At 42.2% G+C, this 27,971-nt stretch overlaps 1 protein-coding gene across 3 annotated transcripts in view; it reads left to right on the plus strand.

Annotated features, from left to right (window-relative positions):
* Positions 1 to 27,971, plus strand: part of cyfip1 (cytoplasmic FMR1 interacting protein 1) — a 229,254-nt gene that overhangs the window by 173,826 nt on the left and 27,457 nt on the right. For all 3 annotated transcript variants that reach the window (XM_041198917.1, XM_041198916.1, XM_041198915.1), the window contains exons 24-25: positions 18,757 to 18,900; positions 21,186 to 21,276. In XM_041198917.1, coding sequence (XP_041054851.1) covers positions 18,757 to 18,900; positions 21,186 to 21,276 — 235 coding nt within the window. The remainder of the gene's footprint in view (positions 1 to 18,756; positions 18,901 to 21,185; positions 21,277 to 27,971) is intronic.

A 27,971-nucleotide genomic window follows, 5' to 3' on the forward strand; every position in this document is an offset into this window, starting at 1 on the left:
TAATTTATGGTTTAATGTAGTGCTGAAGATTAGATATAAAAATAATTGATGCTCTTTTCTTAGCGAGTACTTGCACATTAGTACATGGTACAAGTGTTGCATTGTGTATTCCACTGCCGAATGGAAATCTCCATAAGTGGCATTTTTGATTAACTGGCACCACTCATTCCCTGCTCATGCTGAATAATAAAGGTTTTGCTCTATTCCTCAGTTTTTTGTTACTTCCAGGGGATATTTCCACTTGTGTACTTTTTCTTCACCATCAGAAAGTATAGAAATTATTCAGGATTGCAACAGCCATGATTGTCAGCAATTCCATGCTGTAATCAGGTGCTTTTTTTTTTTAATTCGGTCATGTGATGTGGGCATCACTGACTAGGCAAGCATTTATTGCCCACCCCGAATTGCCCTTGTTCAGAGAGCATTTAAGAGTTAACTGCATTGCTGTGAGTCTGGAGTCACATGTAGGACAGACCAGGTAAGGACAGCAGATTTCCTTCCCTTTTCACCACAATCGCCAATGGTTTCGTGGTCATCATTAGATTTTTAATTCAGATTTTTATTGAATTTAGATCCCCAGAGCATTACCCTGGGCCTCTGGCATACTAGTCCAATGACAAAGCCACTACGCCATAGCCTCCCCCTCTCTGTGTTACAGAGAGAATGTCTTGGAGCAGCATTAAGAGGATGAATCAACAAGATTTAAAATGTCATGTTTACTGAAGTGGCCTGGGTTGATGATTGAGGTTAATTCAGCTCCTTCGCACTGTTGGCCACAATAATTCATCATGTTGCCCTGATGATGTCACATTTTGAAAGGTTATTGAATTTTTTGAGTGTATTATATCTAATGTCATGTTTCCTACATCTGTATTTTGATGAATTGAAGTCTTCCTCATGATCAGATATGATCAGTTCATTTGGAGAGAGAATTGATCCTATATAAAATTTATGCCATTCACTGCCTCCTTGCTCAGATAGCATAATTTTCTGATGTAGCCCAGGTGTAAGACATAGGAGCAGAAATGAGCCCATTCGGCCCATTGAGTCTGCTCCGCCATACAATCATGGCTGATAAGTTTCTCGACCCCATTCTCCCACCTTCTCCCCGTAACCTTTGATCCCCTTACCAATCAAGAACCTATCTATCTCGGTCTTAAATACACTCAAATGACCTGGCCTCCACAGCCTTCTGTGGCAATGAATTCCATAGATTCACCACTCTCTGGCTAAAGAAGTTTCTCCTCATCTCTGTTCTAAAAGGTCTTCCCTTTACTCTGAGGTGTGCCCTCAGGTCCTAGTCTTTCCTACTAATGGAAACATCTTCCTCACGTCCACTCTATCCAGGCCTTTCAGTATTCTGTAAGTTTCAATCAAATCCCTCCTCATCCTTTTAAACTCCTTTGAGTGTAGACCCAGAGTCCTCAAACGTTCCTCATATGTTAAGCCTTTCATTCCTCGGATCGTTCTCGTGAACTTGCTCTGGACCCTCTCCAGAGCCAGCACATCCTTCCTGAGATATGGGGCCCAAAATTGCTCACAATATTCTAAATGAGGTCTGACCAGAGCCTTATAAAGCCTCAGCAGCACATCCCTGCTTTTATATTCTAGTCCTCTCGAAATAAATGCCAACATTGCATTTGCCTTCCTAACTATCGCGTCAACCTGCAAGTTAACCTTAAGAGAATCCTGGATTAGGATTCCCAAGTCCCTTTGCACTCCGGATTTCTGAATTCTCTCCCCATTTAGAAAATAGTCTATGCCTCTAATCTTCCTACCAAAGTGCATGACACTTCCCCACGTTGTATTCCATCTGCCACTTCTTTGCCCATTCTCCTTACCTGTCCAAATCCTTCTCCCCGCCTCCTCAATACTACCTGACCCTCCACCTATTTTTGTATCATCTGCAAACTTAGCCAGGATGCCCTCAGTTCCTTCATCTAGATCCTTAATGTATAAAGTGAAAAGTTGTCCCAACAATGATTCCTGTGGAACTCCATTAGTCACCGGCCGCCATCCTGAGAAGGACCACCTTATTCCCACTCTCTGCCTCCTGCCAGACAGCCAATATTCTATCCATGCTAGTACCTTGTCTCTAACACCATGAGTTCTTATTTTACTGAGCAGCCTCCTGTGCTGCACCTTGTCAAATGCCTTCTGGAAGTCCAAGTAGATAACATCCATTGGCTCTCCTTTGTCTAACCTACTCATTACCTCCTCAAAGAATTCTGACAGATTTGTCAGGTATGACCTCCCCTTGATGAAACTATGCTGACTTTGCCCAATTTTACCATGCACTTCCAAGTATTCTGAAATCTCATCCTTACTAAAATCTTACAAACGACCGAGATCAGGCTAATCGGCCTGTAATTTCCCATCTTTTGCCTCATTCCCCCATTAAACAGGGGGGGTTACATTAGTGATTTTCCAGTCCTCTGGGACCCTCCCTGACTCCAGTGATTTCTGAAAGATCACCACTAACGCCTCCACTGTCTCTTCAGCTATCTCTTTCAGAACTCTGGGGTGTAATCCATCTGATCCAGGTGATTTATCCACCTTCAGACCTTTCAGTTTTCCTAGCACCTTCTCCTTGGTAATGGCCACCATACTCACCTCTGCCCCCCGACTCTCTTGAACTTTGGGGATGTTACTCGTGTCTTCCATTGTGAAGACTGACGCAAAGTACCTATTCAGCTCCTCCTCCATTTCTTTGTTTCCCCACTACTACTTCTCCAGCGTCACTTACCAGTGGCCCAATGTCCACTTTTGCCTCTCTCTCTTACCCTTTATATATCTAAAAAAAACTCTTGCAATCTTCTTTAATATTACTGGCTAGTTTACCCTCATATTTAATCTTCTCCCTCCTTAATTCTTTTTTAGTTGTCCTCTGTTTTCTTTGTAGGCTTCCCAATCCCCTGGTTTCCCACTGCTCTTCGCCGCATTGTATGCTTTCTCTTTAGCTTTTATGCTGTCCCAGACTTCCCTTGTCAGCTATGGTTGCCTCATCCTCCCTTTAGTATGCTTCTTCTTCCTAGGGATGAATTTTTGCTGTGTCTCCCAAATTACTCCCAGGAACTTCTGCCATTGCTGTTCCACTGTCATTCCTACTAGGCTCATCTCCCAGTCAATTCTGGCAAGCTCCTCCCTCATGCCTCTGTAGTTGTCTTTATTCAACTGTAATACCGTTACATCTGATTCCAGCTTTCTCCTGTCAAATTGCACGGTAAATTCTATCATATTATGATCACTTCCTCCTAAGGGTTCCTTCAGCTTAAGCTCCCTTAACAAATCTGCCTCATTACACATCACTAAATCTCGAATTGCGTGTTCCCTAGTGGGCTCCACCACAAGCTGATTCCCATCAAAAAGCCATCTTGTAGACATTCCACAAATTCCTTTTCTTAGGATCTACTACCAGCCTGATTTTCCCAGTCTACCTGCATTCTGAACCATGTCCAAGTTCTCTTTTCTCACAGCAGCAATCTATATAACATTCATTAGGAATTTATTTTCTAGCATTATTTTAATTTGTATTAGTTAGTTCTAGAATTAGCCAGTGTGCAAGTCTCTTTGAAAGTTTATAACCACCCAAAATGTTTTAGCGAAGGCTTATTTTCATTCAGTCACCAATTCAAATTCCTTCATTTTTGCCTTGCTATTATTTCACTATCTCAATTCATTCAGTTTTGCTTAAGTCTTCAGCTTTCACTTGAAGATTCTTTACAGTTTTAAAATTTGATTGTATGTTAAGAATCTTACTCATGCACATGTTCCTGCTATTTTTCAACACCACACAATGTCAAAAAGTTTGTAATCTGTTTTAAACTGAGCAGAGGGATCAGGGTGACTTTCCAGTTCATAAAAAGCAATGCTGTCCACTGCGGTACCCAATTTTTGGTTTGCTACCTTCTACCTAAAGCATGCTAACTGACTCACCTGGAGTCATTGGGCTTTCCCTAGGAAATAGCTTGATTTTACACACACAACGAAATTAGTAAATTAGGATTACTTACTTCCGGAGGCTTAAGTATTCTTCTGTCTCCAACCCGACTCTCTTTCACAGAACGCGGGGGTTGCTGGCAAGGCCAGTGTTTGTTGCCTATCCCTAATTGCCTTTGAGAAAGTGGTGGTGAGCTGCTGCCTTGAAACATTGCAGTCCATGTAGGTATACCCGCAGTGCTATTAGGAAGGGAGTTCCAGGGATGATGACATAATTCCAAGCCAGGATGGTGTGTCGCTTGGAGGGAAACTTGCAGGCGGTGATGTCCCTGTGCATCTGCTGCCCTTGTCCTAGATGGTAGCGATCATGGGGTTGGAAGGTGCTGTTGAAGGAGCCTTGATGAGTTGCTGTAGTGTATCTTGTATGTGGTGCACACTGCTGCCACTGTACATTGATAATAGAGGTAATGAATGTTTAAGGAGGCGGATGGTGTGCCAGTCAAGTGGGCTGCTTTGGCCTGAATGGTGTCAAGCTTCGAGTGTTGTCCGGTCTTGCTGTTTATGGAAATGGACTACTTTGTTGTCTGAAGAGTCACAAATGGTATTTAACATTGTGCAGTCATCAGCAAACACCCCCACTTCTGATCTTATGATGGGAAGGAAGGTAATCGATGAAGCAGCTGAAGGTGGAAATACTTCAGCTTTGTCTTTTGCACTTAATATGTTGGGCTCCCCCCGTCATTGAAGCTGGGTATATTTGTGGAACCTCTTTCAGTTGGTTGTTGAATTGTCCACCACCATTCAGGACTTTATGTGACAGGACTGCAGAGCTTTGATCTGATTTGTTGGTTGTAGGATCATTTAGCTCTGTCTGTCGCATGCTGCTTTTGCTGTTTGGCATGCATTTAGTCCTCTGTTGAGTTTCACCAGGCTGACATCACATTTTTAGGTATATCTGGCAGGCTGTCCTGCACTCTTCATTGATGCAGGGTAGATGCCGCAGCTTCATAGTGGTGGAGTGAAGGATATGCCAGACCATTAGGTTACAGGTTGTGATTGAATACAATTCCGCTACTGCTGATGGCCTACAGTGCCTCATCGATGCCCAGTTTTGAGTTGCTAGATCTGTTCTAAACCTATCCCATTTAGAACAGTGGTAGGTCACACGTCACAGTGGAGGGTATCTTTAATATAAAAATGGGAAGTTGTTTCCACAAGGACTGTGTGGTGGTCACTCCTACTAATATTGTCATGGACAGATGCATCTACGATAGGTAGATTGGTGAGGATGAAGTCATGTGATTAATGGTTAATTAATGATTAATTAAATTAGAGTTGGGAGAATGAGGAGTTGCAAGAAATTAGTATAAGTAAGAAAGTTGTATTGAAGAAATTAATGGGGCGGAAAGTTGACATGTCCCTAGGGCTTGATATTCTGCATCCCAGAGTGTTGAAAGAGGTTGCTATGGAGATATTGGATGCATTGTCATTATTTTCCAAAATTCTATAGATTCTGGAATGGTTCCCAAAGATTGGAAAGTAGCAAATGTCACCCCACCATTTAAGAAGGGAGGGAGAGAGAAAACTGGGAACTGCAGACATGTTAGCCTTACATCAGTAGTAGGAAAACGCTAGAATCTATTATAAAAGATATGATAAATGGATACATGAACAATCATGATCCGATTGGGCATAGTCAGCGTGGAATTGCGAATGGGAAATCATGTTTGACAAACTTGGAGCTTTTTTGCGAATGTTGCTAACAAAATTGATAAAGGAGAGTCAATGGACGTCGTATAGTTTGATTTTCAGAAGGCCTCTGATAAAGTCCCCCACAGGTGGTTGATTAGCAAACTAAAAGCAATTGGGATAGGAGGCAATATACTGGCATGGATTAAGGATTGGCTAACAGGCAGAAAACAGAGTGCAATAAATGTCTCATTCTCATGTTGGCAGGCTGTGACTAGTGGAGTACTGCAAGGATCAGTACTTGGGCCCCAGCTGTTCACAATATATATCAATGATTTGGATGTGGGGACCAAATGTAATATTTCTAAGTTCGCAAATGATACAAAGCTGTACGGGAATGTGTGTTGTGAGGAAGATGTAAAGCGGCTACAAGAGGATTTGGACAGACTTAGTGAGTGGGCATGAACATGGCAGATGGAATATAATGTGGAAAAATGTGAGGTTATCTACTTTGGTAGAAGGAACAGATGTGCAGAATATTTCCTAAATGGCAAGAGATTAGAAAGTGTAGATGTACAAAGGGACCTGGGTGTCCTTGTCCATAAGTCAATGAAATCTAACATGCAGGTGCAGCAGGTAATTAGGAAGGCTAATGGAATGTTAGCCTTTATCGCAAGAGGATTTGAGTACACCAGTAATGAAGTCTTGCTTCAGTTGTATAGAAGTTTGGTTAGACTGCTCCTGGAGTATTGTGTGCAATTTGGCCCCCTTACCTCAGAAAGGATATTATTGCCATAGAGGGAGTGCAACAAAGGTTCACCAGACTTATTCCAGGGATGGCGGGACTGCCTTATGAAGAGAGATTGGGGAAACTGGGCCTATATTCTCTAGAGTTTCGAAGAATGAGAGGTGATCTCATTGAAACCTGCAAAATACTTAAAGGAATAGACAGAGTAGATGCAGGTAAGATGTTTCCCCTGGTTGCGGAGTCTAGAACCAGGGGATACAATTTCAAAATAAAGGGGAAGCCACTCAGGACCGAGAGGAGGAGAAATTTCTTTACTCCGAGGGTTGTGATCCTTTGGAATTCTCTACCCCAGAGGTCCATGGAAGCTCAGTCATTTAGTAGCAATTGATAGATTTTGATGAATAATAATGTGAACGGTTATGTGAATAGTGTGGGTAAAAGGCATTGAAGTGTTCGATCAGCCATGACCGTATTGAATGGTGGAGCAGATTCAACAGGCTGAATGGCCTTCTCCTGTTCCTATGTAGGTTTTTCCTTCACCACCTGCCAAGGACCAAATCTAGCAGTTGTGACCTTCAGGGCTTGGCCAGCCCGGTTAGTCATGGCACTACTTGGTGATGGTCATTGAAGTCCCCAAGCAAGAGTACGTTCTGTGCCCTTGCCACCCCTTAGTGCTTCTTCCAATTGGTGTTCAACATGGAGTACTGAGTCATCAGCTGAGGGGGCCATGGTAGGTGGTAATCAGATTTCTTTGCTCGTATTTGACATGATACTTCATGTGGTCCAGAGTCAATGTTGAGGTCTCCCAGGGCAACTTCTTCCCAACCGTATGCCACTACCTCTGCTAGATTTGTCGGCCGTTGGGATAGGACATACCCAGGGATGGTGACGACAATATCCCAGGACATAATTGCTAGACTGGGTCTGCGGTTGGTGGTGAAGGAAAAACACAGTTGACCTCGTCCTCATCAATCTGCCTGCCGAGATGCATCTGTCCATGACGGTATCATTGGGAATGACCATCGCACAGCCCTTGTGGAGATAAAGTGCCGTCTTCATTTTGAGGATACCCTCCATCATGTAGTGTGGCACTACCCCTGTGCTAAATGGGATAGATCTTGAACAGATCTAGCAACAAAGACTGGGCATCCATGTGGCGCTGTGGTCCATCAGCAGCAACAGAATTGTACTCAACCACAACCTGAACTTCATAGCCCAGCATATTCCCCACTCTACCATTATCACCAAGCCAGGGTATCAACACTGGTTAAGTGAAGAGTGTAGGAGGGCATGCCAGGAGCAGCATCAGGCATACATAAAAATGAGGTGTCAACCTGATGAAGTTACAACTCAGGGCTACTTGCGGGCTAAACAGTGTAAACAGCATGCATTGAACAGAGCTAAGCAACTGCACAACCAGTGGATTAGATCTAAGCTCTACGGTCCTGCTACATCCAGTCGTGAATGGTGGAGGACGATTAAACAACTCACTGTAGGAGGAGGCTCCACAAATATCACTATCCCCAATGATAATGGAGCTCAGCACAATGCAAAAGATAAGGCTGAAGTATTTGAAACAATCTTCAGCCAGAAGCACAGAGTGGATGATATATCTCTGCCTCCTCTGGAGCTTCCCACATGCCAGATTCTCACAGATTCCAGTCTTTAGCCAATTAGAATCACTCCCCAGTCTATCAAAAAATGGCTGAAGGCACTGGATACTGCAAAGGCTATGTGCCCTGACAAATTCCAGCAATAGTGCTGAGGACTGGGGCTCCTGAGCTTGTTGCGCCCTATTCTGACACAGCAGATGGTAAAGGCTGAGTTGTTCAAATCCCAGAGGGAAACTTGAAACAACTGTCATAACCCATTTTTGCAGTCTGTATGTTTCAAGATACAGGCTTTGAATTCAGTTGTAATAAGACCACCGAGTCTCAAGAGGTTTTTTATAAAACTAAATTAAACATTTATTAATACAAGAAAGATTGTAAATACATTGATATGTCTACAAAATTACTACAATATCTACAAAGCCCCTTAATTAATCTGAATCTCAGTTATACCCCCATTAAGGCAACAGTAAAACCCATAGATTTACCAGACCTCTGGCAGAGCATACCCTGGACAGTCACATTCAAAATTAGTTTCTTTCAGCTCTGGGTCCTTGCAGACAGCAGCTTGAGACTTACAGGCTGGAGGCTTCTCACACTTGTTGGATCTTAAAATGCCTCTCTGGAGGTATTTGGACATGGACTGCTTCAGTATCTGAGTCGTTGCAAATGATGCTGAACATTGTGCAATTATCAGCGAACATCCCCACTTCTGATATTATGATGGAAGGAAGGTCATTGTCGAAGCAGCTAAGATGGTAGGGTCTAGGACACTACCCTGAGGGCCTCCTGCAGTGATTCCTGGAACTGAGATGATCATACACACAATCTCCTTTCTCCTTTATACATATCTTTCCTTTTGAATGTACATTTTCCATTCTATCACTAGGCTTTTAACTTTACCTCTTCGAACAATATCATCCTTTCATCCCACCAATTTTATTAGTATGGGAAAAAAAATAAGCACATTGTTTGGCGCCTTCTAGCTAAGTGCAAGGTTTCACCCGTAGTCTTGAATGATTTCTTTTAACAAATGCAAATTTACACTTTACCTTCTACCCTTCTTACGTTTACCTAATTAACATCTCAAAACTACTATACTACAAAGCACCCAGACTAGCTGGCTTTAATCCAATTAAGGTACAAATAGATTCCGACCCCATCTGAGCTGTATTTTTAAAAAAAAATCTTTTCATGACATGCCCCAAGCCAAGCTGTTCCAGTATAATTACAACACTGGCATCTACCAATGTGGAAAATTGCCCAGGTACGTGCTGCACACAAAAAGCAGAACAAATCCAACCCAGCCAATTACTGTCCAGTCAGTCTACTCTCGATCATCAGTAAAGTAATGGAAGCGGTTTTCAACAGTGCTATCAAGTGGCACTTTCTTAGCAATAACCTGCTTGCTAATGCTCAGTTTGAGTTCTGCCAGGATCACTCAGCTCCTGATCTCATTACAGCCTTAGTTCAAACATGGACAAAAGAGCTGAACTCCAGAGATAAGGTGAGAGTGACTGCCCATCCCGGCAACATTTGAACCAGTATGGCATGAGGAGCCCTGTCAAAACTGGAGTCAATGGGAATCGGGGCAAACTCTTCACTGGTTGAAGTCATACCCAGCACAAAGTTATTTTTAAATTCATTCATGGGATGTGGGTGTTGCTGGCCAGGCCAGCATTTGTTACCCTTCCCTGGTTGCCCTAGATCAGGGGGCATTTAAGAGTCAACTACATTGCTGTGGATCTGGAGTCACATGTAGGCCAGGCCAGGTGAGGCAGCAGATTTACTTCCCTAAAGGACATTAGTGATCCAGAAGAGTTTTTACAACAATCAACAATGGCTTCATGATCATCATTAGACTTTTAATTCCAGATTTTTATTGAATTCAAATTCCACCACCTGCCTTGGGATTCAAACCCAGGTTCCCCCAGAGCATTACCCTGGGTCTTCTGGATTACTAGTCCAGTGACAATACCACTCTGCCATTGCCTCCCTTTGTGGTTGTGTTGGGGGTCAATCATCTCAGTTCCAGGAATCACTGCAGGAGTTCCTCAGGGTAGTGTCCTAGGCCCAACCATCTTAACTGCTTGGTCAATGACCTTCCTTCCATCATAATGTCAGAAGTGGGGATGTTCACTGATGATTGTACAATGTTCCGCACCATTTGCTTCTCCTCAGTTACTGAAGCAGCTCATGTCTAAATGCAGCAATACCTGGACAATACCCAGGCTTGGGCTGACAAGTGGCAAGTAATATTCACGCCGTACAATTGCCAGGCAATGACCATTTCCAACACGAGAGAATTTAATCATCACCCCTTGACATTCAATGGCATTACCATCGCTGAATCCCCCACTATCAATATCCTTGGAGGGGATGGGGTTACCATTGACCAGAAACTAAATACTGCGGCTATAAGAGCAGGTCAGAGGCTAGGAATCCTGTGGCGAGTAACTCATCTCTGACTCCCCAAAGCCTATCCACTATCTACAAGGCACAGGTCAGGAGTGTGGTGGAATACTCTCCACTTGCCTGAATGAGTGCAGCGCCAACAACAGTCAAGAAGCTTGACACCGTCCAGGGCAAAGCAGCCCGCTTGATTGGCACCTCATCCACCATGTTAAACATTTACTCCCTCCACTGACGCGCAATCACAGCAGTGTGTGTAATCCACAAGATGCGCTGCAACAATTTATTAAGGCTTCTTCAACAGCGCCTGCCAACCCCTTGATCTCTACAGCCTGGGATAACATGAACAGATGCATGGTAACACCACCACTTGCAGATTTCCATCCTGATTTGAGAACTATAATCACCATTCTGTTATTTTCACTTGGTGAAAATCCTGGAATACCCTGCTTAACAGAGTGGCAGGTTTACCAACGCCACACAGTTGAAAGTGGCTCACCATCTCGAAGGCAATAATGCCCACGTCCCATGAATGAATAAAAAGAATCAGAAAAAGTTGCATAATGCAAAAAAAAGGAAAACTGCTTATGATGAAAATCTGAAATAAATACTGGAAATAGAACAGTCAGCACCTACAAAGTAAATACTGTTAGCCCTCGGCTGTAGAAGTTCTTCCCTATACCCATACATCTCTCTACCTCCTTTAAGATGCTCCTTAAAATTTACCCTTTTGACCAAACTTTTCTTCATCTGTCCTCCTATCTCTACAATCCACTTCAGTGGTTTGGTGTCAAATTTTGTTTGATAACCACTCCTGGCCATTTTACTATGTTGAAGAGGCTATATATAATACATGTATTTCTGACATTTTCAGAATTCGAATTTTATCATGACTAAATACTGAAAATTCTTCTTGTTCTGATGAAGGATACCTACCCAAAGCATTGTAATTTACAGATGCTGATGAACTTTATGTATTTCCAGCACTTCTTTTGTTTTCATCAACTCATGAGTAAATTACTCATGGATGGTGATGAATACGTATTTATAAATATGTTATATATAAGATGGTAACTGAATTGGGAGAGTTCAGAGTCTCACTCTACAGTGTCCAGTGAAAGTGTAGATTGTTACGGGATTGCCCACAGACAGGATTTCTATCTTAAATGTTTACATAGGAGGTTTTATGTTAAATGTTAACGTAAAAGAATGGCCAAAAATCAATGCGGCAAGAAAATGTCATCTAACTCTTCTCAATAAATCATGGAGTCTGTGACATGACCTAATAGAACAAGAGGTCTTCAGGTCCAATCCTTGACATGTATATATTTAAGCTTGTCTTCTCTGGTCATGTCTTTCCTTGGTTGACTGCTATCTGACCACCCCTACTGGAATAATTGTGTGGATGCAAGATTAGAAGTGAATCAGGCCCAGGATTGATAGTCTCCATTATAGGACTGCTGTAAGCACAGCTTACTAAAACTCTGTTAGATTGTCTGTCTGCTTGTGATTGATTTTAAAAAGCGTTTGGTTGAAAGTCAATCATTCGAAATTCATTCCAAAAAGTTGTGTTCACTGTTAGCAGTAATTGAATCTGTAGAAACAGTTTCAAAAGAGTCAGAATTTGATGTGATTTTTGAAGCTAGTTGATATGTTTGCTATAAAGCACATGCACTGTATCCTCATGGATGCAGAACTCGCTTCTGAAGATTATCACCTCTTCATTGATGTAAATAAACACATTTGTGCATCAGTTTAATTGAGTTTTGTTATTTCCCTGCATTCAAGACTATTTTCAAGAAAACAGATATGTCTGCTGTTGACATTGATCAAAAGGTGCTGCAATAATTGCCTAGACACTGCAGCATCAATTGTTCCAGTTTATTAAGCATGCTTTATTAATATTCGCATTGCACAAATTGCAAAGACAACAAGATCAGAGAATCATGATATAAGGAGGCAAAAAGAAAATCAAATGGCCTCCTCCTGTGCTGTTCTAACTCTGACTTATTTCTTCCTCCAGCTGTCCTCAAGTTTTAGTTGGGCTGTAAATCACTGGTACTGCCAGCCTCCTCCAAATTACAGGCTCCTCTTCTTTTTCCAAGTGCACTTCTGTCAGACACTGGGACTCTTTAATTACCCCATCCCCATGCTGCAGGATTCTGGGCACATCTCTCCATCCGACTGCCCTAGTTCCCCACTCCACAGTGACATATTTCCAGGAATCCCCAGTGAGCAAAGTTACTAGCCCTCCTGCCACCGCCCTACCTCCCACGGGATGTCATTTCAGTTATCAGCCACATCACCTTTTTTCTCTTGTGCTAGTTGAAATATACTCTCATTTGTTATTCTATGGAGCTTGCATCTGCAGCTGTGTAAATCAAATGTTTCCAGTTGCTATGATACTTCAATGTTCACGGTCCAGCTTTTCACATTCACACAATATTTCTGGTCTCGTACAAAATGTAACTATTCTTCTGATTAGCACCACCTAGATATTAAGGCTGCACAGAATCATTTAATGCAGCCAAATGTTTTTACCATCGTCTTCCTCTGTTTAACTACTTCATGTCCTTGTCTGTTTCATCCTCATACCTGCTGTAATTTGGTGCTGCCTGTAACATCAGTTTTTTAAGGCCATCAGCATTTATTTTCAACCCACTATTACAAACTTGGCACAGAGTTCACCTTTTCTAATGTCTCATAGTTTCTGTTTTATACCTTCAATCAATATTGTATAATTAATGAGTAATGCAGAGATATTTGACAGGTTGGTTTGTTTATCAATGTTGCATTCGAGATTAATAATCAATAAAGTTGTACCTCCATTTTTCTTTTATTCATTCATGTGATGTGGGCTTCGCTTGCTGGGCCAACATCTATTGCCCATCCCTAATTGCCCTTCAGTTGGTGGTGAGCTGCTGCCTTGAACCGCTGCAGTCCATATGGTGTAAGTACACCCACAGTGCTATTAGGCAGGGAGTTCCAGGATTTTGACCCAGCAACAGTGAAGGAATGGCGATTATATTTTAAAGTCAGGATGGTGAGTGACTTGGAGGGGAACTTCCAGGTGTTCCCATCTGTGGCTTCTAGATAGTACCGGTCATCGGTTTGGAAGGTGCTGTTGAAGGAGCCTTGGTGAATTCCTGCAGTGCATCTTGTAGATGGTACACACTACTGTTACCGTATGTCAGTGGTGGAGGGAGTGAATGTTTGTGAATGTGGTGTCAATCAAGTAGGCTGCTTTGTCCTGGATGGTGTCAAGCTTCTTGTGTTGTGGGAGCTGCACTCATCCAGGCAAGACAAGGAGTATTCCATCACACTCCTGACTTGTGCCTTGTAGATGGTAGACAGGCTTTGGGGAATCAGGAAGTGAGTTACTCATCACATGATTCCTAGCCTCTGACCTGCTTTTGTAGCTATAGTATTTATATGGTTAGTTGAGTTCAGTTTCTGGTCAACGGTTAAACCCCCCCCCCCCCCCAAGGATGTTGATAGTGGAGGATTCAGTGATGGTAATGCCATTGAACATCAAGGGGCGATGGTTGGATTCACCCTTGTAGGAGATGGTCATTGCCCGACATTTGTGTGGCACAAATGTTACTTGTCATTTGTCAACCCAAGCTGGATATTGTCCTGGTCTTGCTGTATTTGGACATGGACTGCTTCAGTATCTGAGGAGTCACGAATGGTGCTGAACATTGTGCAATCATCAGCGAACATCCCCACACCCGACCTTATGATGGAAGGAGGGTCATTGATGAAGCAGTTGAAGATGGTTGGGCCCAGGACACTACCCTGAGGAACTCCTGCAGTGATGTCCTGGAACTGAGATGACTGACCTCCAACAACCACAACCATCTTCCTTTATGCTAGGAATTACTCCAACCAGCGGAGAGTTTTCCCCCTGATTCCCATTGACTCCAGTTTTGCTAGGGCTCCTTACCACACTCTGTCAAATGCTGCCTTGATGTCAAGGGCAGTCAATCTCACCTCATCTTGGGAGCTTAGCTGTTTTGTCCATGTTTGAACCAAGGCTGTAATGAGGTCAGGAGCTGATTGGCCCTGGTGGAACCCAAATAGGGCATCAGTGAGCAGGTTATTGCTAAGCAAGTGCCACTTGATAGCACTGTTGATCACCCCTTCCATTACTTTACTGATGATTGAGAGTAGACTGATTGGGCAGTAATCGGCCGGGTTGGATTTGTTGGATTTGTTCTGTTTTTTGTGTACAGGGCGTACCTGGGCAATTTTCCACACTGCTGCGTAGATGCCAGTGCTGCAGCTCCATTGGAACAGCTTAGCTAGAGGCGTGGCAAGTTCTGGAGCACAAGCCTTCAGTGCTATTGCTGAATATTGCCAAAGCCCATAGACTTTTCAGCATCCAGTGCTGTTTGGCATGCAAGTAGTACTGTCTTATAGCTTCACCAGGTTGACACCTCATTTTTGGCTATGCCTGGTCCTGCTCGTGGCATGCCCTCCTGCCCTCTTCATTGAACCAGGGTTGATCTCCTGGTGTGATGGTAATGGTAGAATGAGGGATATGCCAGGTCATGAGGTTACAGATTGTGTTCGAGTACAATTCTGCTGCCTCTGATGGTCCACTGCACCTCATGTATGCCCAGTATTGAGTTGCTAGATCTGTTTGAAACCTATCCCAGTTAGCACAGTGGTAGTGGCACACAACACAATGGAGGGCATCCTCAATGTGAAGGCAGGACATTGTTTCCACAACAATTGTGCAGTGGTCATTTCTACCAATACTGTCATGGACAGTTGCACCTGTGGCAGGCAGGTTGGTGAGGATGATGTCAAGTATGTTTTTCCATCTTGTTGGTTCCCTCACCACCTGCTGCAGACCCCATCAAGCATCTATGTCATTTCAAACTCTGACAGTTCTGTCAATATTGGTGCTACTGAGCTACTCTCGGTGATGGACATTGAAGTCCCCCTCCTAGAGTACCTTCTGCGCCCTTGCCACCTTCTGTGCTTCCTCCAAGTGGTGTTCAACATGGAGGAGTACTGATTCATCAGCTGAGGGAGGGCAGTGCTTGGTAATCGGCAGGAGGTTTCCTTGCCCATGTTTGACCTGATGCCATGAGACTTCATGAGGTCCAGAGTTGATGTTGAGGACCCCCAGAGCAACACACTCCCGACTGTATACCACTGTGCTGCCACCTCTGCTGGGCTAGCCCTGCCCGTGGGACAAGACATATCCAAGGCTGGTGATGGCGATGTCTGGGACATTATCTGTAAGGTATGATTCCATGAGGATGACTATGTCAGGCTGTTGCTTGGCTCGTTTGTAAGACAGCTCTTCCAGTTTTGGCACTAACCCCCAGATGTTAGTAAGGAGGACAGGGCTGTGATTATTGTCGTTTCTGGCTCAATGCCAGGTGGTCTGTCTGGTTTCATTCCTTTTTTGAGACTTTTTAGCAGTTGTTACAACTGAGCAGCTTGCTGGGCCATTTCAGTGGGCATTTAAGAGTCAACTACATTGCTGTGGAGTCATGCGTAGGCCATACCGGTAAGGACAGCAGATTCCCTTCCCTAAAGGGCATTAGTGAACCAGATGGATTTTTGCAACAATCGACCGTTGTTCCATGGTCGTCATTAGAGTTTTAATTCCAGATCTTTTTTTTTTATTGAATTCAAATGCCACTATTTGCCGTGGTGGGATTTGAACCTGGGCTCCTGGTTTACTGGTCCAGTGACAATACCACCATGCCATCGCCCCCTCTGCTTGGGACTGCCTCCCGCATGGGCAAGGCTGCTGCCAGGCACATTTCCTCCGCCAGTGGTGCGCCGTGACTTTCTCTAGGTCGGCTGGGAAGACCAGTGGGGAAGGTGGCTTGTCGCTCCGGCGGCGATTGTTATAGCCCCTGGCAGGAGCCTTCACCGTTTCTCAGGACCGAGGGAGCCTGAGGATGGTGTGAGCTGGCAGCAGCTGCTGGCTCGTCAGGATTGATTCTTCTGCATAATTAACCTTGAAGATTCAGTGATGTGTTATATCCTTGTTTTGGATATACAGCACAAAGTTCTGTTAAACTCTTTTGACCGTAACAGGGTTCCAATCTTCACAATATGTTAAATTCGTGGGCAATTAGCAATCTGCATTAAAAAAGCATTGCATGAATTTTATGATTAGCAAACCATGCCAACCTCAATTTCAAGTGAAATATGACAAGTTAGACAGAGATGTTGCATTTTGAATACCCTCAAAAGCTTATAAAACAAAAACAGAATTACCTGGAAAAACTCAGCAGGTCTGGCAGCATCGGCGGAGAAGAAAAGAGTTGACGTTTCGAGTCCTCATGACCCTTCGACAGAACTTGAGTTCGAGTCAAAAGCTTATGTTGCTTATGCCATCTTTTTGCAGTTTATTCTTTGTTTCTGAAGTTGAAAGGTGGATTAATAAGAAATGCTTCTGCCTGACCTTTAATTTTATCTTTCAAGAGTGAGAAATCATCATCTTGTGGCTCCCAGGACGTGTGCTTTGCACTAGTGGTGTCATCGCCTATGTAACACGTTGACATACGAATGCAATGTGGTGATTCACTGGCACCATAGAACCATAGAACACTACAGTACAGGAAACAGGCCATTTGGCCCTTCTAGTCTGTGCCGAAATATTATTCCGCTAGTCCCATTGACCTGCACCTAGTCCATAACCCTCCAGACCTCTCCCATCCATGTATCTATCTAATTTATTCTTAAAACTTAAGAGTGAGCTCACATTTACCACGTCAGATGGTAGCTCGTTCCACACTCTCACCACTCTGAGTGAAGAAGTTCCCCCTAATGTTCCCCCTAAACCTTTCCCCTTTCACCCTAAAGCCATGTCCTCTCGTGTTTATTTCTCCTAATCTAAGTGGAAAGAGCCTACTTGCATTTACTCTGACTATACCTCTCATAATTTTGTAAACTTCTATCATATCTCCCCTCGTTCTTCTACGCTCCAAGGAATAAAGTCCTAACCTGCTTAATCTTTCCCTGTAACTCAACTCCTTAGCACCCGGTAACATCCTAGTAAATCTTCTCTGCACTCCCTCAATCTTACTGATATCCTTCCTGTAGTTAGGTGACCAGAACTGCACACTGCATCCTGGGACCATCCTTCAGGTATCTGAACCAGAAGTTGTATCTCTTGAAGTTATGTTGGCATAAAGTATCTGAGAACAGAGGCTGTTGAGTGTGAGCAATTAAATAAAGTTGATCCTTCCTTCTGGTAGTATTTGGTTGAAGGATAAGTGCCAGCCTGGGCACCAAGAGATATCACCTGCTTTTTATGCGTTCGGATTTTTTAAGTGCCCCTGAACCATCCCGCCAGTGGTTTAATGACTCATTTGGAAGACAGTGCTCTCGGCAGTGCACTATTCCCTGAATAGTCCACTGAATTGTCAGCCTAGATAATGTACTCAGTTCACTGGAGTCAGGCTTTAGCCCATGAATTTTTGATTAGGGGATGAAGGTGCTACCACTAAGCCAAGCTGACAGCACAGTACGATTCCAATTTTATTTTATTTCTACAGCAGCCATCCTTGCTTCTCAGACAGAGGTTGCCAATTGATTATGAAGTCATGGCTTTTTTGGCCTTTGGATACTGTGAATTTGACCTAACTACACCAGATCATTTTACATTGACCTTTGCACCCAGTTGAATTAACATGTTTATTCCCATTGACCTGGCCTGTGTTTAAAGTTGTATCTCCTAATTTAATCTGTTAAACTAGTACTGCACCCCATCTTCATGTAGCTTATGTTTGTTTGAAAAATTAACTATTTGGAAATGCTTTTGAATCTGTATGATTGCTTGCACAAAAGTGATGGCATTTTCAATAGGTAATTCATTCGATGCAGAACTTATTGGGACTTCCCAAAAGATAAAATGTTGCACCACTTCTATTTTATTTCCTTTTCCTCCCCGTCATCTCTCTTCCTTAATTACATGTTCTTTCTTTAATTGAAATGATATGTCCATGATTGTTTATTGTGTTAGTTATTACTTCATGGGATGTGAGAGTTGCTGGCAAGGCCAGAATTTGTTGCCTATCCCTAATTGCCTTTGAACTGAGTGGCTTACTAGGCTGTTTCAGGGAGGCACTTAAGAGTCAACCACCTTGCTGTGGTTCTGGAGTCACATGTAGGCCACACCAGGTAAGGATAGCAGATTTCCTTCCCTCAAGAACATTAGTGAACCACATGGATTTTTAATCAGCTGCTGTGATGGAATTTGAACCTGTGCCTCTGGGGTATTAGCTTGGATTACAAGTCCAGTAGACTTACCATTACACCATGGTTACTGGTAATATTTACAAAGAGAGCTCCATTTATCAACTTTCATTTATTTACTTATAGGCTCTGAACTTGGCATACAGCAGCATTTATAGCAACTACAAAAATTTTGTAGGCCCTCCTCATTTTCGAGCGATTTGCAAGCTTCTGGGTTATCAAGGAATTGCTGTGGTAATGGAGGAACTGCTGAAAGTTGTTAAGAGCCTTGTAAGTATGTTTGTAAAATTGGACTGTTACTATTCAAGCCTTTTACAATTGTTCAATCTTCAAATGCATTTACTGTAAGAAATAATCTTTAATAAGCTAAAAGAGATCTGGCGAAATCATTACAGGTTTCAGTCTGTGATGTGTTTTGTTTAGTTAAGTGCGTTTCATCTCTTTTCTCTCCTTTCTGATGAATTATAAAGCTTTTTCTCCGAAGGTGGCGGTGAATTATCATAAAACCACAACAGATCACAATTTGTCACCGTTTTTGAAATGTTTACTTAGGCTTCATCCCTACCAAAATAAAGGTGAATCTATGCAAACCTGAACAGTAAAAGAAAGAAAACATCCCAAATCTTCTCAGCAGGTCTGGCAGCATCGGCGGAGAAGAAAAGAGTTGACGTTTCGAGTCCTCATGACCTCATGAAGGGTCATGAGGACTCGAAACATCAACTCTTTTCTTCTCCGCCGATGCTGCCAGATCTGCTGAGTTTTTCCAGGCAATTCTGTTTTTGTTTTGGATTTCCAGCATCCACAGTTTTTTGTCCCAAATCTTCTGGTCTCCGGATGGTCAAAGATCTAACGTATAACCCAAGGTGCATATCGGGACCTTGTGGAAGTCCCTATGTGCTGACACCATGGGAATTGCCCAGGAAGTTTGAACTTCCGATGGGCAATTTCCCTGCTGTCCAGGGCCCTCCCCCCAATCGCTCTCAATGTCCACCCCCTGACCCCCAGACTCTCTTTTCCCCCCCACTACCCCTGACCCTACTAAACCCCCCAACATAACTAGCCTCCACCACCTGACTACCCCCCCCACCAAACCAGACCTGACTAGAAACCCCCACCCAGCTACCTCACCGACCTGATCTGACAGCCCCTCCCGACACGACTACCCCCCGAACTGCCACCCTACCCATTAACTCATTCATCCATCCACTAACATTCATCCACACTGGACATTTAAACTTGCCTTAGGCAGTTAGTGCCTTAAAAAAGGGGTGTGACTTCTGCGCTGATCTTTGCTGCTGCTCCGCGTGGATTTCTGAGCTCGGAGTTCTTCTGCATCGTGGATTGGAAGTCTGGCCTTTTTAATTGTATCGAGGTGAGTGGGTAGTTTTTTTGTTTGACCAGGGTCAGATGCAAGGTTTTCGATGCTGATTGGAAGATTTGGGCCAATATCCAGTACATGAACAATTTTCAAATTGTAATGTGATGGCAATTACATTACGCTCAATATTGGCAACACTGACTAGGTGTGAAATTTTTAAAAATCATTCTGACAAGGACAAGATTCAAAAATCTATCTGCACCAAGACCATGTAAAGAACAGAGCACAATAAAAATTAGGCTGCTTCTGGGGCCAGAACAGAATTCAACCAATTCAGATCAGAACCTAGCAACCCTTTACTGAGTTGCAAATAATCACATTTGATATTTTATTCCAAAGCCAAGGAGAGAACAAATTTGGTAAGGGTCACTGGATTCTGCATTCCACTAAATTCCATTACACACAACTTCCTCTTCCCCACCTCTACAATGTGACCTGATTTTGAAAGGAGTTAAATATTGGTTGAAAAACAAAAAAATAAAGGGAATATGTGAATTGAGCAGAGTAGTGCAGTTAGGTGAGAGTGACACCTTGGTGTGGAGCTGATGAGCCAAGTGATGACCTCCTGTGTAAAGCATTTATGATTTTGTGACAGCCACTAATATGTAGTTCTAGGAACTGGTTCATCCTAAGGCCCCAGTTGCACAGTTTTGCCTGAAGAGTCAGTTGCATGTTTAGATTGTTATAAATCCTCATTCCTATCTATATTGATCTGAGTAGCAAATGTTAATTTGGGACATTAGAATATTAATGCATCGAAAATATCAGAATGTAAACTTTTATTGTCAAAGTGAATGTTACAATTTCTGAAATGATCATTTGTAAGTTATTACAGATTTCCCACTTGCAGACCCTATAAAAATTGAATTCATAAGCATGTTTTTCTTTTGTTTCTTGGTAACCTGGTGTAACAACATCAAGCATCTAAATTAGAGAGAGAGAGAATTTTGAGGCAAAGAGAAAATGTTTGCATTTGAAAAGCTATGCTGAGTCCTCAAATTTCTATTCAGACAAGAGATGGAAATTTAAGCGTGGAGACAAAAACGAAGCAACTCTTCAGAGAATCTTGATCTGTTGTGCATAATAGGCAAGGCCTAATGAATAAATCACATGTTCACAATTTATAAAAATGCATTGCTGCTGTTGTATTAACAGAATCCTCCCTATTCAACTTCAGCTACAAGGGACCATTTTGCAGTACGTGAAGACTTTAATGGAAGTGATGCCTAAAATCTGCCGTTTACCCAGACATGAGTATGGTTCACCGGGTTAGTATAAACTACAGAATTTCTAGATCTGCAGAAAATTTATATTGCTGAGCAAATATGACATTGTGGCAAACAAAACGTTACATTAGAAACAACTGCTCCTTTGAAGATTATTTCTATTCTAATTTTTTCTCGATAATATTTTCTCCCCTCCTGAAGTTTATGACTCAGACATAGATTTTCACAGTGTATACAGCACAGAAATAGGCCATTTGTCCCAACCAATTCATGCCAGCATTTATGCTTCATCTTGTCTGACTGCATCAGTATAATCCCCTGTTCTTTTCTCCCTCCTGATTGGCATGATTAGAGAATAATGCCATTGAAGTTGTCAGTATCTACCAGAATAGTTGAAGATGAGCCGTGGTATGTTTTTTTTTGTCTAGCAATTTTGTACCCTTAAGGTTCGTAATTTTTCTTTTCTTTAACCGGAGACTAGAAAACCCAATTCCTTTCTCATAACTCAGTGCTCTGATGTTAGTGATTGGTCTCTTGTTGAAAAGAGCTATAGCAATAACTTGCATTTAGTTAGCAATTTTAATGTGGAAAACATGTTAACAAAAGGGACTTCAGGAAAAGTGACTGAGTGATTCGTTGAAGGGATAGGAATTAAGAAAAGTTTTAAAGATGGAGCAAGAAGGAGAGATTTAAGAAGACAGTTCCAGAATAGGGGACCTTAATGGCTGAAGCCAAGGCTGCTAATGATGGGGACGAGAAGAGAATGGACAATTTAGGGTGGTTACTCTACTGGATGAGTTTACAAAGGTAGGGAGAGACAAGGTCTCAGGGGGCTTTAAACATAAGGATGAGAACCCTAAACTTGAGGAATTAGAGCACCAGGAACCAGTGCTGGCTTGCTCTGACTGCTGGTTTTGCTCCCTACTGCAGGCTCCCAGGAGCCCCCAATAATCATTCAATAATGGCTACTGATGCATCTAATTATTCCCCTTTCCCAGTTCTTTTCAGAGGGGACACTGCAATTCCCAGTCAGCACTTTTCAATCCAATGCAGATTGGCTTTATAATTGAATGGAGTAGTGATTGAACATACTTTGTGTCTCACTCTAGTTCTCTTAGCATTCATGTTCAATGAATCTGCACTGCCCACATAAAGTGAACCTTTTTCTGTTTGAAAGAGAAAGCTACATATTTTTTGACAGAGAAGCAGAAATAAATTACCTGTTCTGCCACTTTTTCTTTAAAACCATATTTGTTCAGAATATTTTGGAACATGCAACCAAAATCATCCCTCAGAAGTGTGACCTTCACCTAATCTGTGACACGTAGTAACTTTGGAAAATCATATCACTTTTTAATTCACTACTGTTTAATGGGGCAGATATTCAGTTTAATTTCTGGAAGCCCTTGTGCAGATTGCTTTTAATTTATTTTCTTTTTGACTACATTATTGGAGGCTGCATGCTCAGTGTTTATTTGATGAAAACAAGGAGGCTGTTCGTGAAGTCTGAATAATTGAATTATGTGTTGTGTTTTAACATAAAATCAGAGTAAGTTTTTATATTGTGCAATGCTGTTTCTAATTAAACGCAACTAGAGGGTTTAATTCATTTTATAGCTATGGAAATAGCCTTTTATAGTGGTTCAAATGCCCTAATTTTTTCTTTAAAATTCTCTCACAACTCCTACTAGGCCTTTAATGATATTCCTTGGTCAGAAACTGAGATATTTGGGAATGGGCCAATGCAGCTTGTCCACAGTGCTATTATTGCCATCCAGCTGAGTGCATGTAATTCAAATATAAAGAAATGTGGGCAGCAATCTGTACGCACTCTATTGTAACACAGTTGTCTAGAATGCTATATTTTATGGAATTCCTTAACCTACAGTTTACAGACAACACTAAAAAGCAATGTGTGGTTAATGTCAAGTCTTGAGGCGGTGGGGTGGGGAGACAGTGGCGTCGTGGTTATGACTAGTAATCCAGAGACCCAGGCTAATGCTCTGGGAACACGTGTTCAAATCCCACCATAGCAGCTGGTGGAATTTAAATTCAGTTAATAAGGTCTGGAATTGAAAACTAGTTTCAGTAATGGTGACCATGAAACTATCATGGATTGTCATAAAAACCCATCTGGTTCACTAATGTCCTTTAGGGAACTAAATCTGCCATCCTTACCTGGTCTGGCCTCCATGTGACTCCAGATCTTCAGCAGTGTGGTTGAGTCTTAACTGCCCTCTGAAATGGCCTATTTCCACTCAGTTCAAGGGAAGGGCAACAAATGCCAGCAATGCCCACACACCATGAAAGAAATTTTTAAAAACATTTTGGTTGATCCAAATATGCAGTGTAACAGTAACAGTAGTTTGCAAGTAGAAAATGCAATTCAGCCCTGAATGCTCAACAGAGGGGGTATATGGGCAAGTAAAACAACTTGTCATCTCAACGTATGTTTTGTTTAAAAAAAAGTGTTCCAACAAAATCCCTCAAACCTTTTAAGTTTTAAAAGAAAAATTGAAAAATTCTGCAATAAACCTATTTTAAAGTTTTGTCTGGCATGTTTCCGTCCTTGTGCCCGTTAGCCTAAGTGGTAATAGGATTAGGCTTCTTATTGATATTTCAGTGAGTTAGTACAGTGTCTTTGGAATTTTTTTCTAATGAGGTGTTTGGTGCAAATACATTGAAAGCCCAGCCCCTTTGGTTTGATGACAGCAACTTGCATTTCTATAGTGCCCACTACCCACCCCATACCCTCTGCAATATACAGACTTTACTGAGTGGTGGATAATGGACACTAAGCATGGGGAAAAGAATCAAGAGGCATTTTGGGGACAAAATCTCAGTCAGAGAGGCATTTTCTGGAAGTTTGCAAAGCAACAAATGACCAGGTGAACATGTTGAGAAAGATGTTCCAGAGAGAGTGGACATGTGGCTAAAAGAGCAACTGCCAGCGTTGGAATGGAGTAAAGTTCAGGAGCAATTAAATGTTGGTGGAGCAGAGGCTGCGCATACAAACATATACCTGAAGGATATGGACTGTGGAGGAGAGAAGTTTGAGGAAGAATTGGTGTCAAAGGTACTGACGATGCTGAGATGAAATAGTGAGCTGCAGTAAAATATGCTGTTATTTGAGACTTTAGCTAGTGTAGTTTCAGTACTTTGGGTGGGAAGCCTGATTTAGCAGGGTGTAGTGGGAGCTCAGTAGCAAGACAATAACACATTTCAGGACTTCAGAAAAAATTATGTTATTTGGAGTTAAGCTGCTGGTTGGAGAGGTTAGATACTTAGTGAGGAGGATTTTGAGGAGCGGGTGATGCTGGAAACGTCATTGAAGGGTTTGCCAGAAAGAAGTAAAGGAAGCTGCTGAACAAGTTGAGTTTAGTGAAGTCTGGATTGAAGTGAAGAGAAGGTGGAATTTATAAGCATTTATATGGAAATCTCTCCCAAAGTAAGATTATTCTGGCGATACTCCAGATGTTTCTTTTTCATGTATTGTACATGTAGAGGTTAAAGGGCAAACAGAAGAGGAACTGAGAAATTAAAGAGCGAACCTGCACACTAACGATGGAGTCAAACTCATTTTCTATCCAGATGAGCATGACAACCTCTCCTGCTCCATCTCTCAATTCCAATCTAGCTTTATGTTTCACTGTGAAATGTCTGTATGTTGCATTTTTTCCTTTTATTGGGGTACATATCATGTCCTATAAGGCAAGATCGCGTATAAGGCTTATATTCCTTAGATTTTAGAAGAATGGAAGGTGATTTCAACGAAACACATCAAGTCTCTTAAGAATTTTGTAAGATATTTGCTGGGAGGATGTTTTCCCTCACTCAGAGAGTCTAGAACTAGTGGCCACAGTCTGAGAATAAGTGATTGGTCATTTAGGACTAAGATGAAAGAGATGTTTCTTTACTCAAAAAACTGTGGATCTTTGGAATCCACCAACCCAGAAAGTAATGAATCCTTACTAGTTGAGTATATTGAAGACAGAGATTGATAGCTTTTTGATCTTATTGAATAGTGGAGCAGGCCTAAAGGCTGAATGGCCTACTCCTCCTGTTTCTTACTAATGGAAATTACCCATATGCAGTCACTGAGTTTGGTGCCATGCAGGAGTGCCATTGGTCATTTAGTCTTGCTGCACTTGTGTGCTGCATTTACAACCTTGTTGGAAGCATGCCTAATTCCTTTTCTCTTGCATCGATTGGCAGTATTCACCAGTTGTCTGAATTCAAGAACAAATCCTTCACTTTTTATTGGTATTTCATACATTAGTTGTGTTCTCTATTATTCCTCCTGAATGTTTGTTTCTTTCAGGAATTTTACAATGCTTGCAGAATCCTGCGTTATCCCACCCACCTTTCTGAATTACATTTTCAAACATGCTTGATGTACAAAAAAAGTTAAATGCAATTCCAATTTACAGCTAGTGATTGAAACAGCTAGTTGGAGGATCTAACACGACCCATCCTGCAATTTTGTCCAAACTTCAACCATGTGCTACTCCATTTATTACGCAATCTAACAATTCCCAAAGACCAAAGTGGTTAGCAGAGACCACATTTTGAATTCATGACAATTCACCACATAATGCTATCAATTTAAAGCTGGCTGACCATCCAGGCATAAATATTCGGTGGTGAACTCCTTGTTCAATTAGAGCTGTTTGTGAAGTGTCAGGCTAATGCCTAATATTCCTGTGGTGTTAGGGACCTCGTGCACCTGGCGTGATACTTTGCACTATAATGTCTTACTACGTGAAAATACGCACCAGTTAGTCGCATACACCAATATGCTTTATCAAGGTATGATTTCAAATTTTCTTCAATATTGCCAGAAGCTATTCAAAAATCTGTTAGCAAGCAAAATAAAGCAAACCTATTAATAATGGTAGTCGACTAGTTATCAGAATCTATATCCTTATGTTCTCTTGTTACAGTTCACCAGGATGAGAGAGCACACATTTTGCTTGTACAGTGGCCAGTATGCAAATTGGCTATTTCAACAATAGCTAAAAGGCAGCTGTAAGGAATAATTTGTTACAATTTTGATTTGGCAACTAGAATTGCCAAGTACTTTGGCACTGCAGTGCTGCAGACTGTCTTCAACATTGTAGCATTTTCCCGCCTTTTGTTTTCTTTGTTCCTGGCAATTGAAAGAATGAGGAAAGATGTTGGTTGTCTAATTCTTCATTCAACTCTAGTTAATAATCACTCCTTCTATATATTTCTTCATTCTCACGGGGACTTTGAGCATTATGTTTTATGTGCTATTGCATTGTGGCATGGTTGGGTAATATACAGGAGAAAAGTATGCACCATCTTGAAGCTTTGCATTTTCTGCAAACTGGTGAAACCACAATTTGGTCTGTTATGATGTGTCCATGTTCTGGCCAGAAGGATGGTGGCAATGCATCTATTTTATGCGAAGTCATGCAGCCAACAATGCTAGAATTCTCGTAACTAGTAGCTCCTGTCTCCCATGTTAGATTTTTGTTCAGCCTGTTAGTTCTTCAGTGGATAACAAGCTACCACTATAGGGGAGGTTAAGTGAGGTTTTTTTTAGGGTTGAGTTGGTGCAGATTTGCACACTTGGAGTGTCAAACCTTTCCAGCAGTCTCGAACATGCAGCTCTCCAGGTCCCCATTGATTGACCACCTAGCTTGTCTCATTAATGGAACTTGGCAAGGAAGACCTCACAGCAGCTTACGTTCATCCAGATAACCATACAAGCCAATGCCAAAACATGTAGTGTGGTTCTGACAGAAGGTGACAGAATATTTACCAATATCCTGCATTGATCAACTGTGTGGTTCTAAGCTATTAAACTTCAGTATCACTGAAAACACTTGACGATTCTCTCCTTTAGCCAACCTGCACAAAAGCTCTTGAGTCTGCATTCGTCTGATAGATACTGTAACATTTCGCATGCCTTGATGCCTTAGTAATATATTTCTGCACATGTCAAGCACCTGGCTGACAAAAGAAAATGCAGCATTGTTTCAGAACCAACAAGCTTTTATCCCAGAACAAAGGAGTGGGTTAAGATTACAAAAAAGTTATTGCATTTAGGTAGTACCTTTTAACATTTTTCATATTTCAAAGCACTTTGCATAGAATAAATTGTTTTGATATAACAAATAACCATATTTCGATGAACAAGACACCATCTTACGTATAGCAAGATCCCACAAATAATAATTGATTACTTTTTCTTGGTGACAGTAGTTGGGCGAGAAATATTGGCCAGACACCAGGGACTGAATATTCATGTCCCTGCCCACTGCCCCAAGTCCTGAGCGGAGATGTAGTGAATGAGCAGCCTTGAAAATGATCTTGCCGGCCAGCATGTTAGTTTTGGGACACCGCACCTAGTGCTGGCCATTTTGGGGAAGGCAAGTTTGGGGCCCAATAAGGCAGTCCACCCCCATGAGGCAGGCAATTAACTTCATTAAGATCCTTTTTAAGGTAAGGTCAGGAAACTAGAAGGCCTCCTGAAATGATTGTGGCAGACCAACTGGCTGGCCAGAGTGCCAGTGTTCCTGGTAGGCCTACAGCCTCTTCCTGCCTGCCTGGTGGAGGTACAACCAATAGTCCCCAGTGGAAGGCCCCCCACCCCACACACACACACACACACACACACACACACACACACACACACACACACACCCCCCCCCCCACCCCACCCCCCCCACCCCACAATGGTCACCTGGCTGGTTGCTATATTTTTAATT

The sequence above is a fragment of the Carcharodon carcharias genome, chromosome 11 (genome assembly GCF_017639515.1).
Source record: "Carcharodon carcharias isolate sCarCar2 chromosome 11, sCarCar2.pri, whole genome shotgun sequence".
Lineage (NCBI taxonomy): Eukaryota > Metazoa > Chordata > Chondrichthyes > Lamniformes > Lamnidae > Carcharodon > Carcharodon carcharias.